Source organism: Tamandua tetradactyla, chromosome X (genome assembly GCF_023851605.1).
Source record: "Tamandua tetradactyla isolate mTamTet1 chromosome X, mTamTet1.pri, whole genome shotgun sequence".
In the NCBI taxonomy this organism is placed as follows: domain Eukaryota; kingdom Metazoa; phylum Chordata; class Mammalia; order Pilosa; family Myrmecophagidae; genus Tamandua; species Tamandua tetradactyla.
The window spans coordinates 4,635,085-4,651,688 of record NC_135353.1 but is presented as its reverse complement, the minus strand read 5'-3'; the positions used below and the strand labels follow the sequence as shown (position 1 = coordinate 4,651,688).

The 16,604-nt window shown below is 47.9% G+C and overlaps 1 protein-coding gene across 5 annotated transcripts in view; it reads right to left on the bottom strand.

Annotated features, from left to right (window-relative positions):
• Positions 1-343: 343 nt before the first annotated feature.
• NSDHL (NAD(P) dependent 3-beta-hydroxysteroid dehydrogenase NSDHL) overlaps positions 344-16,604 on the bottom strand; it is a 30,867-nt gene continuing 14,606 nt past the window's right edge. For all 5 annotated transcript variants that reach the window (XM_077146202.1, XM_077146200.1, XM_077146199.1 and 2 more), the window contains 5 exons: positions 7,877-8,023; positions 4,773-4,901; positions 2,933-3,075; positions 2,282-2,384; positions 344-1,784 (listed from right to left, as the gene is read on the bottom strand). In XM_077146202.1, coding sequence (XP_077002317.1) covers positions 1,452-1,784; positions 2,282-2,384; positions 2,933-3,075; positions 4,773-4,901; positions 7,877-8,023 — 855 coding nt within the window. In that variant the 3' untranslated portion in view covers positions 344-1,451. The remainder of the gene's footprint in view (positions 1,785-2,281; positions 2,385-2,932; positions 3,076-4,772; positions 4,902-7,876; positions 8,024-16,604) is intronic.

Below are 16,604 nucleotides of genomic sequence, written 5' to 3'. Positions count from 1 at the left end.
CACAGCCCCCCAACCCTACCTCCACCCCCAGGCCAGTCTGGTCACTCGTATGCTTCACTGAACCAATTATGTTATGTACCACTAAGGAAGACAGAAGCTGCTCATTTAACCCTGGCATGCAATGACTGAGACGCACTTGGGCTTCAGAGACTTACAGGGTGGGGAAAAAGTGAGCGGCAGGATTGATGAAATACCTGGGTCCTGCTTTCCCATCTCCAAGCTACTGCTCAGGTCACCTCCTTAGCCGGAAACGCCAACTGGGGGTCTGCACTGGTGGCGCTTCTACTCACTCTTCAAGGTCCAACCCAATGCTGCCCCCGCCACCCCGGAAGCCTCCTGATGGCCCCACTGGAAGCCGCCTCCGCGTCCTCTCAACTCAAGCGGGTGCACCCCCTCCGCCTGGTGTCAGAGCATGGGCACATCCCATGGCTCTACCTCACCCTGTTGGGCCAGCAAGGTCCCTGCCCCAGTCAGGGTCAAGAGCCAAAGGACACCAACCGCGTGGCCCAGGGGCCTCCCTAGCCTTGGAAGAAGGCGCAGAGGACAACGGAACTACTGAGCTTACATTTCAGTCAGTCTGAGAAGAGAGCAGGGCTTGGAAGCAGGAAACAGAAGCAGCTGAGTTCTTAGATCCCTACTGCAGGGGTGTGGGGAGGCCTGAGTGTGAGCAGCCTTTTCTGCAGTGCCTTGTGGGGGCTCTGATGGCATGCCCTAAGGGGCTTTCCCATGTGTCCCCTCACCAGCCAGGGGCCCCCCAGCCCGGGGGCTGGGCGGTCCAGCACACCCCACTTAAACGACAACAGGGGGCTGGGGAGAAAGGGGAATGGGCATGTGAAATAATGTTTTACTAGAAAACAAAACATGCCGACGGTATAGGGGACAGCCTGGAAGTGGGTAAGGAGTTTAGGAACCAGTGCTTTTCTTCCTGGGGAGAGGAGAGATCACAGTTGCTTCACCCATAAAGTCTGAAAGGATTTCGGACGTCTGTGTATGCACATCTGAAGTCTCACCCAGGGATTTCTAACTCATGCTTTTCTTCTAGGGTATTTTAAACATGTGGTTCTTAAACAGAGTCAAGTGACTCCTGCTCTAGTGCTGGCTTGGATGGAAATGCATCTAGCTCTCTGTCTCCAATCAGCAAATGGCTAACTTGCTAATTGTCTTCCTCCCTTGAGTATGGATTATGGATCAAACAGGGACTAAACAGGAGACTTCGGAGGCAGGCTAAGTGATAAAGAACTGGGTAGGGGCAGGAGGAGGGAGGGAGGAAGGAAGGTAAGGAGAGAGAAACACAAAACAGTAGAGTATGAAGCCGCCTGCTTTAAGAAATCCCAATACAGTCCAAGAAAGGAGGAAAATCTGCTGCTTTTGCCACCCTCGCAGCCTCAGGCGGAGCCAGGGTGTTCCCGTCTCACGGAGCTCCCAAGACGGAGTCAGGTCCCCAAGGAGCATCACTCAACCCTCCGCAGGTGGCAGAAGCTCTGCACGGTCCTCGCCACGGCCTCATCCATGGTGACCAGCGGCCGGTAGCCCATGGCCTCCTTGGCCCGTCGGCAGCTGTAGTAGTGGAAGGTGCCGGCCAGCGCGACCCGCATGGGCGTGAAAGTGGGCCGGAGCTTGAGCACAGGGCTGAGCAGTGTCACCAGCAGGGCCAGCAGGAGGGCCAGCCAGTAGGCCAGCCAGTAGGGGATGTGGTACTTGGGTGCCTCATAGTTGAGGCCAGTCAGGATGCGGGACAGGAACATCCAGAAGGGGACGGGCTCATCGTTGGTGATGTGGAACGCCTGGGGAGGGAAGGAGGCATCAGACACTGCCAGGCGGAGGGCCGGGTGGGCCTCCACGGGCAGCCATGTAAACCTGCGGGCTCAGCCCAGGGCTGAGAACTGGGGAAGCTGGTGGCCACTCCCTGTCTGCCTGCCTGCCCTGGCAATTGTGCCGGGAAGCTCAAGAGTGAGCTTCCACTCTGTGAACCTCCAGGCCCGCGCACAACCACTCACTGGGGCATCTGGGGCAGTCTGCGCCAAGCTGTGATGTGCCCAGCAGGACAGTGCTGGGACACAGGGCAGGGATGTGAAGATCTCTATGGGCCAGGACTGAAGTGACGCAGCGACTGCAGCCAAGAAGGTAAACTGTCAGTCTCCCCTGTGCACATTTGTTCCTAACTGCCCCGCAGGGTACTATGGGGATGAGCAAAGGCTCAGGAGAACAAAATGGGGCTGAAGCAGTGAGAGGGTACACGTGCCAGGGCAGGGTGTGGTGGGATGGCTGTGGCCCTCCTTACCTTCCCACACACGGCCGCGTCGTGGGTGAGCTGCTCTGCGGCGAGGATGTGGCCATGGACCACGTTCTCCACGAAGGTGAAGTCCACCAGGTTCTCCCCGTTTCTGCAGGCACAGAAGACACAGTTCAACCCTGGCACTTGAGAGGGGCCAGTCCCTGCTTGGCAATGCCCATCTCTGGAACATCCGGATATCTGAAATGCTGAGTGGGTGGGATATCTGGGGCCCTCAGGCCTGGGAGGACAGGGAGGAGCCAGTCATTGATTCTGGGAGATCAGTGCCCGCCACACCAGAGGACTGATGGTGGTGGCATCTGCACTGGGCTCCGATGGGGGCAGCAGCTCTTCACCACACTCTTGTCTCACATTTTTCCACTAGTCTCTTTCTAAGCCCTCAAAGGGATACTGAGAGGTGCCCCATGCTGTCACCACTTGTACAGGACCTCACCCACACCTGCATGCCTTCCTAGAGGGAGTGAGTGGAGACTCCAGGCCAACAGCTTCCCCTCTGAGCCCAGTTTCAATAGGGTCACAAATATTTCCCCAGCCTCGCTGAGAGGGCAACTGTGAGGGTCAATACCAGAGAGATGCAGAGCAGGTGTGGTCAGAACACAGGGGACCCTTGGAGCACAAGGGTGCCGTGGGCAGACTTACCCAATCACAAACTTCATCTTGCCGCTCCTCGCTGCCTCGATGAGGACGGGGACCAACTGGGGGTCCCGTGGGCCAAAAATGCCATGAGGGCGGATGGCTATGGTTAAGAAATTTCTCTCTGGATCATTGGCACTGAGGACTGCCTGTGGGAGAAGAGGAGGAGAAGGAGGAGGGGGAGGAGGGAGAGGAGGAGGAGGAGGAGGTGGAAAGTTCCACACAGAAAACTCAGCGGGAGCCCCGCCAAAAGGGCGCTTTGGTAGTGAGCAGGACCCCTGCAGAGGATAGACAGCCAATACGCCCTGCCTGGCAGCACCCCCAGCCCCAGATCTGAAAGTGCAGGAGGGACAACTGGGTAGACAGCGGTCAGACCAACTACAGCGTCCTGGGCTTGGGTCCAAAGGCAAAAGCACACCAGGTAAGCAGAGTCAATTCTGATGCCACACCCTAAGGATTTCTATTCTATGCTGGTGAGATTCACATAGTTTCAGTCATAGCAATTTGAAGGTACTTGTTACATTTATAACTTGCAGCACTGCCCCCAAAGGGAGAAGCAGTCTGTTTTTTCCCCAACAGTGAGTGTAACAGCTCCTCCTGCTCCCCAGCTGCTCCTCCTCTTCCTGGTGGGCCCTGGCAATGGAGGGAATGGCTTATAAATAAGTCTTCAAATGGCCTCTACCTAGACTCACTACTACTGCTAAAGAGGAGAGAGTAGGAGCTGGACTGATCAGCAGGACGGAAGGTCTGAAGCCAACAGGGGCTGAAGGGAGATTCCAGGCAAAGTGCTGCTGGAGTCGTCAACAGGTTTTGCTTATTGCCAGTCCCAAGGCTGCCATCTGCAGCTCCTGGGCCCCAAGGGTAGGAGGCCCTGGCAGTCAGATGAGACGTGTGCAGGGCCACTGGATGAGCAAGGTTACTGAGGGCCTGGAGGAGGCTTTGGTGCTCTGGCGTGGAATCTGAGCATCCAAGGAACAAGGTGGGGCAGCCTGGAGAATGGACTTCAGCACTAGGCTTGAGGAAAGACCTCCCGTCTCCCTGCAGATGACTTCTGGGGATTTCTGAGCTGGACTAATACAAACTAGTGGGATGCAACTGGTTCTCAGGTTGCACAGGGGTAATGCTGGTTGGGTGTAAATTCTGGTTCAATATGCATTTGCTTCTAAAGGAAATCTAAGTAGGTGTGATCTGCTACAAACCCATGGGAGGGGCATCATTTGAGACTGCTGCCCATACTGCCAAAAGCATGTGTCTCCTGGGAAAGCTACCTGCCTAGTTGAAAAGAAATTCTCTTTGATGTAAAGCAAGATCCTTCAATGGCTTAATGTTTTTTAAAAACGGAGGTAGATTCAGCTGAACACACATTCACTACACATAGTCTGAGTTCTGCCCACGTGCTTCGGGCTGTCACCAGCTGCCTGTGACCTCTAGCGAGTGAGGAAGGCAATGTGTGATGTAAGGGTTGAGCTTGGGCTCTGTAGCTAAACTGCCTGGCTTCAGCCACCCACCAGCTGCATGGCCTTGGGAAAGTTCCGGAGCTCTCTGTGCTCCAAGGCCCTCACCTAGAATACGGTGACGGTAACAGAGTCCCACTTATGGGACAGTCATGAAGTTCAGGGGAGACAGTCCCTGTCAGAGGCTCAGCGCAGTATCTGGCCACATTAAATGTCCCATCAGTGTTAGCTAATTTTTCATTATTTTTTAAAATCTAATTTTTCCAATATTTCTACACAAGTTAGGTACAAAGGCCCAAGAGAGTACTACCCTCCTGGGTTCATCACCATCTCTCTTAAGAACAGTTCCAGGACTCGCTTGTGCCTTGGTCAACTGGCTCTCAGGGACTTACCTTCTCCTGCAAGATCTTGGTCTCTGTGTAGTAGTCGATGGGCCTCATGGCATATGGGAGGTCTTCGGTTCCATTTTTGATGTCGACACCCTCAAAGACGACACTGGCACTGCTGGTTAAAATGAGTTTCTGGCAGAGGCGAAAGGAAGATTTTGTAAAAAAAATATGCATCAGGAATGATCACTCTGAAATGGTCGTATATGAAAGAGAACCAAACAGCACCTGCCCGTCACGCACAGGTCAAGGCTGCACTGCCCTCACTCTTTAGGCAAGAGGCTGCCACCTCGTACAGCTATGTGGATCCCACACCATTCTAAAGTGTGTGTTACATTCTAAAATGATAGAGCTCTTCGTTTTTCTCTCCCAACAGACCCGAGTGACACAACAGACTTCCATGGGGAAGGACAGCCCAAAGCTCCAGGAATATATGTGTGCTGGTTGGAAAGGATGTATGTCCCCTAGAAAAGCCATGTTTTAATCAAAATCCCATTCCCTATTCAACACTGTATGTTTGAATCTGTAATTAGATCATCTCCCTGGAGATGTGATTTAATCAAGAGTGATTGTTGGGCCACGGTGGCTCAGCAGGCAGGAATGCTTGCCTGCAATGCCAGAGGACCCGGGTTCGATTCCCGGTGCCTGCCCATGTTAAAAAAAAGAGTGATTGTTAAGCTGGATTAGGTGACGACATGTCTCCATCCATTCGGGTGGGTCTTGATTAGTTTCTGAAGTCCTATAAACGGGGACATTTTGGAGAATGAAGGAGATTCGGAGAGAGCAGAGAATGCTGCAGCACCACGAGAAGTAGAGAGTCCACCAGCCAGCGACCTTTGGAGATGAAGAAGGAAAATGCCTTCCTGAGAGCTTCATGAAACAGGAAGCCAGGAGAAGAAGCTAGCAGATGACACCGTGTTCAGCATGTGCCCTCCAAATCAGAGAGGAACCCTGACCGTGTTCACCATTTGCCCTTCCAGCCAAAAGAAAAACCGTGAACTTCATCGGCCTTCTTGAAACAAGGTATCTTTCCCTGGATGCCTTTGATTGGACAATTCTGTAGACTTCTATGGACATTTTCCTGACCTTAGAACTGTAAACTAGGAAATTATTAAATTCCCCCTTTTAAAAGCCATTTTGCTTCTGGTATATTGTATTCCGGCAGCTTGCAAACTAGAACACTGTGTGAAAAAGACCACTGGTGATTCTGACAGCAGTGCATGCACGCACGCGCGCGCGCACACACACACACACACACACACCTGAAAGATGTGATTCTAGTCCTCTGGCTAAGGGTTTACCAAAGTAGTAGGGTAAGACAAATAAAAAGGTGTAATGATTGTAACAAAGAAACAAAACTGTTATTTGCCCCCCCCCAAAAAAAACAGTGGTGAATATACAGAAAAAATTAGGGCAATAAGTTCAGTAAAGTTGCTGAACACAAAATCAGTACACAAAAATTATCAATTGCATTAGCAACAATTAAAAATGTAAAAGAAGAGATGGTTTTTAAATAGCAACCAAAAAAGGTACTAGGAGATGAATTTAACAAAAGACATATAAAACCTTTATGAAGTTGAGTATAAAACTCTATTGAAAGGTATTACAGAGAAAACAAGTTTATGGGTAGGAAAACTTGATATTGGAAAGATGTCATTTAAAATTACTTCTAAGCTCAATGCAATTACAGTATCAACCAAGGACCATGACAAGCAGATTCTAGAATGTGTATGGGCAGGGCAAAGGCAAGACAATTTTGGGGAATATGGCTGGGGAGACGACTTGCCCAGCCAGAGACTGGGACTCAGTATATGGCTGTCTTAATTAAGACAGAGCGTGCTAGCACAGGGATAGGCACAGAACAGAGCGCCCAGGAGCAGGCCCGGGCAGGGAATGGACGCCAGATAAATGCTGGCAGTGGCACTGCACGGTGGGGAACGGATGGCTTACACAATCGACAAAGCCATATGGCAAACCACCAGGCCTCTGCGTCACTCCATATACAGAGACATTCCTGGTGGTTTAAAGCCTTTTTTAAAGCACACTTTAAAAGTTTAAGGAAAAAAAAAAAACATAAAGCAATTCTGATCTCAGTGTTGGGAAACATTCCTTTAAATGCATGCACCACTCAAAAAGGTCAATCTCTGCACCCTTATCCACTAGGCTACTTTGTCCTTTCAGCTACCTAGAGCAAGATGGATACATCTCAGAAACACTAATCTTGTTTCTAAAACTGTGTTGAGTGTATGGGCATCCCATTATTCTCTCACCCTTTTTGTGTACCTGGAATATTTAATTTACAAAACAGTGGTAGTGTCTTTTACCAGAAGTTCTGATTCAAATTCCATCTCTTCTATTTACTAGGACAGAGGCATCACTTAACCCCTCCAAAGCTCGGTTTCTTCACGAATTAGGGAATACTAGCACCCTCTGGTTACCGAAAGAGATTACAGAAAAAGTGGCAGTTGCATGGCCAAGTGTCTTACAAACTGTGAAGGGTAGGGGGTTGCACGGAACCTGGAGGAGTTCTTTCCCTGACTATTCTTGCTGCCTGAGAGTCTCAGGGGGGATTCTTGGGAGAGAAAATCCCTGGCTCATATGGGTTGTTTGTTGTTTATACAGCATCTGTGGCACATATCACTGACTTTGGGGTGCTGGGCTGAAAAGGTAGCTCTTTTTTCCTGAAGTTGCTGCCTCTGAGAACCAGGATTTACAATAATGCAGCAAACCTATGACATGGGTGAAATGCATCCCTACCAGGTCTGAGCTATAACAGGTTTCCACTGGCTAAGAGTAAACAGTTTGCTTTTCTTTTAAAATGTAAGAAATGTTCAAATGTCATTAAATGCTATAGCTCTTTAACCAGAGAGCTCACAACAGGCCTTGGGGTTCTTGGATGGCCTCACAGTAAGACACTCGCCTCTTCATATGCAGTTAGAATATCACAGTTCAACTGGCCTTGATGAGTGGGCCATTGTAAACCCACGGATCCCTATGGCTGAATCTCTAAGATCTTTACAACACTTTAGGAAACAACGGTGGCTAGACAAGGGGAACGGGGCCGCACACACCATATTCCCAAAGGCACTTCTTCCTCTCTTTCCCCTTACCTGAACCCCAGCCTCTTTGCAAGTTTCAATGACATTCTTGGTGCCAATGTAATTCACTCTGTAAAAGAGTTCCTTGTTGTCGCTGGACGGTGGGGGTGATGCACAGTGAAAAACTGTGCTTACACCTTTCAGAGCTGGGAACAGATCCTGGACAAGCAAATAAAGACAAAAAATATATATATATATATACACATATAAATTATATAAAAATACATCACTTCTGCTTTAGACAGTTTAAACAGCCCCTCAACAGTCCCATTGCCTAACTCATGGCTATGAGGGCTCCTGCCCTTTTACAATTGTATGATTAATGCAGAAATAAATTCTCTTTGCAAAAAGGATTCAAACAATACACAAGTACATGGAACCATTGCCTGGTTTCTAACAAAAGTGGGTTTGCGTCAGATGCCTGTGGGATCCAGACAGAGGTAATACAAGCCTTTACCTCCATGGTGGGTGCACAATTCTTGGTGCCTGTTGGGTAGAACTCTTGGGGAAGATGAGCTCATAGATAAAAGTTATGAACCATGAAAAAGTATCACACCATTAAAGACAGTGGAAACAGCAATACACAGGCATATTCCTTCCTGTGAAGCTAGATATAATACAGCAACCTAAAAGGGTGGGTTTAATTTACTGCTGAAAGGAGTACAGCTACCGAAAGAAATGGCTGATTGCAGATCTGGGCTAGGAAATCCACAACATGAGCCAGGGACATCTTGTCCCTAGTAGAACGAAGCTATCCAAGACTACTTGGGTCATTTAAAGAGATATAAGAACCACCTTGAAGAAGGGATAATCTGATCGCCAGTAAGAATAACAATTCTTTCTGAAGCTTGGTAAATAAAGGGAAACAATCAAGCACTTGATCTAAGGTGCAAATATTTGTGCCAACCAAGGAAGAATTATGTGTCTAGGGTCACTGATTATTAATATTTTGCAACGATTTTCTCTCTGTATATATATACACAAAGACATGTAATTTTTTCCCTTAAACCATTTGAGAGTAAGCTGCAGGCATCATGCCAGTTCACTCCTAAACATTTCCCCAGGCATCTCCCAAGAACAAGGACATTCTCCTGAATAACCACTAAACATTGATTACATTTGAAGCATTTAAGTGATATAAAGCTATCAGCCAATAATCAGTCTGTACTCAAATTTCCCAATTGTCCTAATAATGTCTTTTTATTGCTGCTTTTATTTTTGGATCCAGGAACCAATCACAGCCATAAAAGTCTCTTTTGTCTTTTATTCTGGAACAATTTCCCCATCCTTTCTTTCTTGTCTTTCATAGCACTGCCATTTTTGAAGTCTGGGTCAGCTACGTGATAGACAGTCCATCTATTTAGACTAGTCTGTTTCCCCACGTGTAGATGCAGGGAAAGTATTCAGGTGGCTGATGCATCACTTTCAGGAGGCACGTGAAGGCAGCTGGTCCCACTGCTGGGATGGTAAATTTGGTCATTTGCTTTAAGGTGGCACCTACCGGATTCTGGCTGTCAAAAAGGTACCTACCCACTTTGTAATGAATAAGCAATCTGAGGTGATAATTTGAGACAGTGTGTATACAACTTGTTCCCCAACAATGTTCTACCCAATCATTTCATTTCAGCATGTATTGATGATTCATGCCTAGAACACTGAATGCCCTGCTTGTAACACAATGACATCCTAACTCCAGTACTGCTTTTACATCTTTTTTTTTTTTTTTTTTTTTTTTTAACATGGGCAGGCACCGGGAATCGAACCTGGGTCCTCTGGCATGGCAGGCGAGCATTCTTGCCTGCTGAACCACTGTAGCCCGCCCTGCTTTTACATTTCTTAGTTGGAGTCTCCTGTAAAGTAGAATTCCCTCCTACCTTGTTGTTTCTTTTAGGTATCTCTATGGATGTGTGGATTCTTTATTTATTCAATGTACTATAACCCATCAGTGTCCTTATCTTTTCTGATACTCAAAATGCCCCACATTTGGCCAGTGGCGGTCTGGGGAGTTAGGTTCTATGTCCTTTTGTTGGTTTTTGAGCCCTTCCTAAGGGAACGTTCCTCACTCACGTTGTATTTCCCTGGCCCAGGGTCCTGGGATGGGCTCTCTTCCCAAGGGGCTCTGGTCCCTTCTGCAGACAATAGCATGCAGAAATTACAATCTGAGCACCAAGTCTGCTCAATGCTACTGAGGGCTCAATCTATGTTGCTCCAGGGGATAAAAATGGACACAGTATCAGATCAACCCTTAAGTCTGAGAGAAATACAACACAAGCCACAGATGCAACTAAATTTTGTGTTACCACATTAAAAAAGGGCAAAGAAACAGGAGAAGGTAACTTTAATATATTTTATTTACTACAGTATACCCCAAATATTATCACTTCAAGGTGTGATCCATTTAAAGCTTATTAATGAGATATTTTCCATTCCTTCCTTTTTTCTTTTTTGTTTTTTGGGTGCATGGTCTGAGAATCGAACCCGGATCTCCTGCATGAAAGGTGAGCATTTTACCATTGAAAAACCACCCTCTTTTCTTTTTTGTACTGTCTTTGAAATCCGGTGTGTATTTTACACTTACGGCACATCTCAGCTCAGACTAGCCACATCCCAAGTGCTCAATCTCACATGGGGCTAGTGGCTGCCAGACTGGACAGAGCAGTCCTAGATTTACCATGGGGACACAATCAGCAAAATCCAGATCATGGGAAATGCTACAGGACAATAAAAAGGATTTCTTCAATCAATAAACTTAAGTTAAAAAAATATATATGAAGGGGTTGTTATAAAAGAGTTTTAAACATAGCAACCAAATGCAATGTCTTAGCCTCATCTGGATTCTTATTTTGAAAAAAACTCACCAACACAAAAAATGACACAGAAGGAGGGCTATCTGAATGCTGGCTGGATACTAAGGAATTACTGTCAATGTTTTAGGTGTGCTTGTGAAATTCTGGGTCTCTCTCTCTCTCTCTCTTTTTTTTTTTTGAAAAGGAACCTTATCTAAATTTTAGAGACAAATACTGAAATATTTATAGACAAATGATACAGTATCTAGAATGGCTTCCAAAATAATCTGAACATGTAGTAGGGGGGCAAAGATGAACGAAGACTGATCACGAGTGGACATGGAACAGAGGAAATCTACTAGAAAATGGTACAAAAAGAAAAAGAAAGGCTAAACACAGAGGGACAGAGTGAAAATCTCCACCATAAGGCCACTGAGGTTTCCAGACAGGGAGAGAAGACAGAATGGGCAGTCAATATTTGAGGAATTTTCCAGCAATGAATAAACACACTAGGTGTTGAGTGAAATTTGAAAACAAAACCAAAACCTGGACCTAGACAAAATCTCTGGAGACTGTAAAGTGTGAAAAAGCAGCTCCTAAAAGCCATGGGACAGAAAAAGATGTGACCTACAAAGGAACAAGGTCAGACCATGAGCAGACTTCCTGTTGGCGACAACAGATGCCTCACATCAGCACATCAGTGTGAATCTAACTGAAAGTCTGTGCCAGGCTGAACAACATCCACGACTGACGGTGAAATAATTTCCAGGCACACGGACTGACTTGGAAAGCTGACAGCCCACAGACAGTCACCAGGGGGACTGCTAAGGGAAATGCTTCAGTAAGAGAAAGGAAGCTAGAATAATGAAGGAGGATACAAGGAGCACTGATGAGCCAAGAACTCAGGGATCTCAGCATGAACTATTTAAACATGCTGTTTGAAAGGCCCTCCCTGCTTTGTCCTGCACTCCCTTAGACTTCACCTTTACTGTTATTCCCTTGTCCCTCTCTCAGATTTGCCTGGCAGACCCTGGCCCTGGTTAAATGTAGCTCTCTTCTCCCCCATGCCTGTGCCTGAGCAGCTGAGCGTAGCTGAAATTCACCAGCCCTCACTGCATAGGCCTTTAGCAGTGCACAGACACTCTATTACCACCTCCCTGTTCTATCTGCTCTCCCACCTTGCCCTCCTCAAACCTCTAATGCCCCTGTGCTGGTCTGAAGCTGTTGTGTACCCCAGAAAAACCATGCTCTTTTAATCCAGTCTTGCAGGGCAGACCCAATGTTGTGTGGGACATTTTGGTTAGGCTGCTTCCATGGACATGTAACTCTGCCCATTCAAGGTGGGTCTTAATCTACTTACTGGAATCCTTTAAGGGACAGACATTTTGGAGAAAGCATAGACGCTTGAAGACAGAAAATGCCCTAGAGAGGCTAAGCTAAGAGATGAGATCCAGAGTTTGCCCCGGGGAAGCTAAGGGAGGACCTGCAGATGCCTAGATGGAGAAACGCCCCAGAGATGCTAAGAGAAGGCCCGCAGGGCACAGAGAGGAAGCCACTGGAATCAGAAGGGAAGGCAATGAACCGGGAGCAACGACCAGCAGATGCCAGTCACGTGCCTTTCCAGCCGACAGAGATGTCCCAGATGCCGGCAGCCTTTCTTCAGAGTCCAGGTATCCTCTTGTTGATGACTTAACTGGGACATTTTCATGGCCTTAAAACTTTAAATTTGTAACCTAATGAATCCTCTTTATAAAAGCCAACCCATTTCTGCTCTTCCCGCCCAGCAGTGAAAAAGGCAGCAAAGGGAAGTTTTCTTACCCTGCCACAAAGTCACCCAGCAAGCTGCCTGCATCTGGGTGCCTGCCTTCCAGTCACAGCAGGTCTGGGCTCCCATCTCAGGCCAATGCCGGGACAAGGTCCCACTGTCCTGCCTGCCACTCCCGTGCCGAAGACTGCTCTGGGAGTCAGCCCTCCAGCATACAAAGCCCTCCTTGACCCTTTGTCCTTCTACCCCATTTCTCTGTTCCCATCAAAATAAAACTGCTCAGAAGAACCTCCTTACTCTGCCTCTACCTCACCCTCATTTCTCTCACACCCCTCCAGCTGCTATTTGTTCCCAGCACTCCCAGGCAAGCCTCTCTGTAAGAGTCATTAACACCGCCTTGCTCCCTAATCCAAGAACCCTTCCCTGGGTCTCACTGTAGCTGCCTCACACACAGCATTCCATGCCTTTTCAGCACATTTTCTCCTCTTGGTGTCCCAGGTCCCATACTCTCCTGGATACCCCTCACCTCCCACACCGGCCTCCCCCTCTGTCTACTTTGCTGGATCCTGTTCTCCTGCCTCCCAAGAGCCCCAGGCCCCAGGTGCCTGGCTGCTTCTCTGCCCTACTGTGCTCACTTCCTAGGTGTGAGTGTTTGAAAGGATAATGGACCCTAGAAAAGCCATGTTTTGATCTTGATCCAATCTTGTGGGAGCAACAGTTTCTTTTAATCCCTATTCAGTAATGTAGGTTATAATTTTTAATTAGATTATCTCCAGAGATGTGACTTCATCCATTCCAGGTGGATCTTGGATCTTGATCCTTTAAAAGAGGAAGCATTTTGGAAAAAGCTTCAGAATGACAAGAGAACTGTGAGAAAGCCATGAGAACCACGAGAGCCCATGCAGCCAGACCTTTGAGGATGAAGAAGGAAAATGTCTTTGGGGGAACTTCATGAAACAAGAAGCCACAAGAGAAAGCTAGCAGACATCACCATGTTCACCATATACCTTTCCAGATGAGAGAAAAACCCTGAATATCATCAGCCTTTCTGGAGTGAAGGTAATCTCTTATTGGTGCCTTAATTTGGACATTTTTATAGACTTGCTTTAATTGGGACATTCCCACGGCCTCAGAACTTATTAAATTCCCCCTTTTAAAAGCAGTTCTGTTTCTGGTATATTGCATTCTGGCAGCTAGCAACCTAGAACATTAGGTGATTTCACTGGGGCTCCAGACCAGCAGAGCCAACTGTCTCCTTGACACCACCATGTGCATATGTAATAAACATTTCAAGTGAATACGCCCTAAACCCTTGACCCCTCACCCCCACAACGTGCTGTTTCTGGCCCCCACTTACTCAGGTCTTAGCTCAAATGTCACCTCCACAGTGGTCAGGGAGGGCCACATCTTGAAATAGCCTTTCCCCATCATTCTCCATCCTTGTATCACATTTCATTTTCTTACTAGCATGTATTGTCACCTGGCATCACAAGGCACATCCCGTCTTAATTTCTCTATCCTGCGTTACCCCACTGGAAGGTAAGCTCCGTGAGGGCAGGTGAGAGAATTCTGGCAACTCTGCTCATGCTGCATCCCCAGTGCCTCCTCGCCCAGCAACTGCCACTTGTTGACTGCAGGAACAGGTGGCTGGCCGGATGAGTAGAAGTGTATTGAAGGAACACTGGAAATAAAACACCAGCCACAAAAGGACAGGAACTGGAGGACCAGTCTAGAGGGAAGTTCGAGTCTGCTAAGGATTCTTGTTCCCTTTGAGAAGATACAACCCCTGCGATCAGGGAGCTTATGTTCTAGGGGACAAAGAGACAAATGAACCAGAGAATACAGAGTCTGTCAGCTAGTGCTAAGTGTTATAATGAGACATAAAGCAGAATAAGGGAGATGGGGGGGGGTGGTAGGGGGACGACTTGTCTTTTAGCACAGGGTAGTCGGACTTACAGGAAGTTAGGAAATGAGCCCTGTGGTTTGCAAAGAGGATTCCTGGTGTAAGAAGCAGTAAGTACAAAGGTCCTGAGGCAGAAACTTGGTTGGTGAGCTTGAGGAGCTGTGAGCAGGCCAGTGTGCCTGGAGCAGGGCAAATGCAGGGGAGGATGGGAGAGTGTGAAGCCAGAAAGGTAGTGGGGGCAAAGGGCACAGGGCCCTATGGGTGTCATTTTACTGTCAACAAGACAGGATGTGATCTGATTTATGCTTTCAAAGGGCCCCTCTGACCTTGGTTGATGTCAAACTGTAAGGGGCCAGAGCAGAAGCAAGGAGATGATTTAGGAGGTAATGTGAGAGAATGGACTGGGTTGGTAGCAAAGGAAGGGGTGAGAAGTTGCCAGACACAGGATCTGTTTTTGCTGATTGATGGGGTGGAGGATATGAGTGAGAAAGGAACTGAAGATGAAACCATGGTTTTGGGCCTAAACAACCAGAAAGCTGGCCTGGGCCACATAAGACTTTACAGGTGCAAGTGTGCAGGGGGAGGTGGAGGGGAGGGCTCACAGCAGGGAACTGGGAGCTCCTTTGCAGATCTGGTTAGTTTGCAATGTCTAGCAGATATCTAAATAGAGATGGTATCAGTCTGGAGATCAGGCAGAGCTCCAGATGAGAGACAACAGGTTGGGAGTCTGTCTACCTCTAGATGGTATGGAGTCCACGAGATTAGATGAATCACCTAGAAACAGAGGGCCATCAGAGAAGAAAAGGGATCCAAGGACTACCTGGAGACAGCAAAGTTTAATTACAGATAAAAGGAGATGGAGTGCCCAGTGAGGCAGTATAAGAAACATGAGAGAGTGGTATTCCAGAGGTCAAGCACAGGGAGCATTTCTAGGAGGGAAGGTGCCACAGTCTCAGACACCGCTAAAGGGGCAAGTCAGATGAGGAAGGAGCGTCAACCACTGGATCTGGGAACCTCAAGGTCCCCGGAGGATCTGATGGGGGCTACTGGGTGAGAACCTAACTGGAAAAGTTTCACAAGATACCAGGAGGAAGGAATCAGAGGTGGCGAGTACAAATGGCCCTTTGAGTGTCACTAGAAACAGGTGCAGAGAAATGGGGCAGTAGCTGGAGCAGGGTGTGGTGTCAAGGGAGTCTGGTTGTTTTGATTTTAAAGACGGCAATACTGCAGCATGCATGTGCGCTGATGGGTGAGGAAAGTGCTGATGTTGGGTGGGTGGGGGGTAGTCAGGAGTGGCATCATTGAGTAAGGAAGAAGAGCCAGGCTCCAGCTAGTGCTGGTACTGGAGCCCAGGCCTTAAGGAAGAGCAAGGTGCAGCAGGGAAGGTAGAAATACAGGCGCAGACAGCACCAAGGAGCCACCTGAAATAGGACCCAGCCAAGTTGCATTTCCTTTTCCAGCCACGTTCAGCCACCCAGCTATCCACAAGGAAGGGGTAGAGTTGCATTTGACCAGAGCTGAGGTTTTACCTGGTAGTACAAGCAAAGAAGGGGGTGAAGGCTATGGTTGAGAACAAGCAGACTGTGGAATCAAAGGCACTGAGGACATGAGTACCTGAGTGGGGTGAGGGATAGTGAAAAAGCTACGTGTCTGGGTGGGGCGGACAAAGGACTGTTCAAGCTGACGTATTAGGTGGTGGTATTTATGGGTGATGACTAGTTCGAGGTCCGTGGTATGAATTGGAAGCAGAGGACAAGATTGGTACCGAGAGGCCATCTACGTGAACATGGAACTCGCCAATGAGGAGGACGGGAGGATCACCAAGGCATGACTGGGGTCACCTGGGAAGGGGAAGGGTGGCTGTAGAGGACTGCCATAAGGAAGGACATCAGGAGTACTGTCTGATGGGACAGTCTTCAAAGTTGGAGAGTGGTTAGGGCAAAATGAGGGAGAATGGTCTGGAAGACAAATGACTTCCACCCATGTGCTGGTTTGAAAGGAAGTATGCCCCCTAGAAAAGCCATGTTTTAATCAAAATATCATTTTGTAAAGTTAGAATAATCTCTATTCAATACAGTATGTTTGAAACTGTGATCAGATCATCTCCCTGGATGATGTGATTTAGTCAAGAGTGGTTGTTAAACTGGATTAAGGGACGACATGTCTCCACCCATTTGGGTGGGTCTTGATTGGTTTATTGGAGTCCTATAAAATAGGAAAGATTTTGGAGAATGAGAGATTCAGAGAGAGCGACACTACGAAGCAGAGAGTCCACCAGCCAGCGAC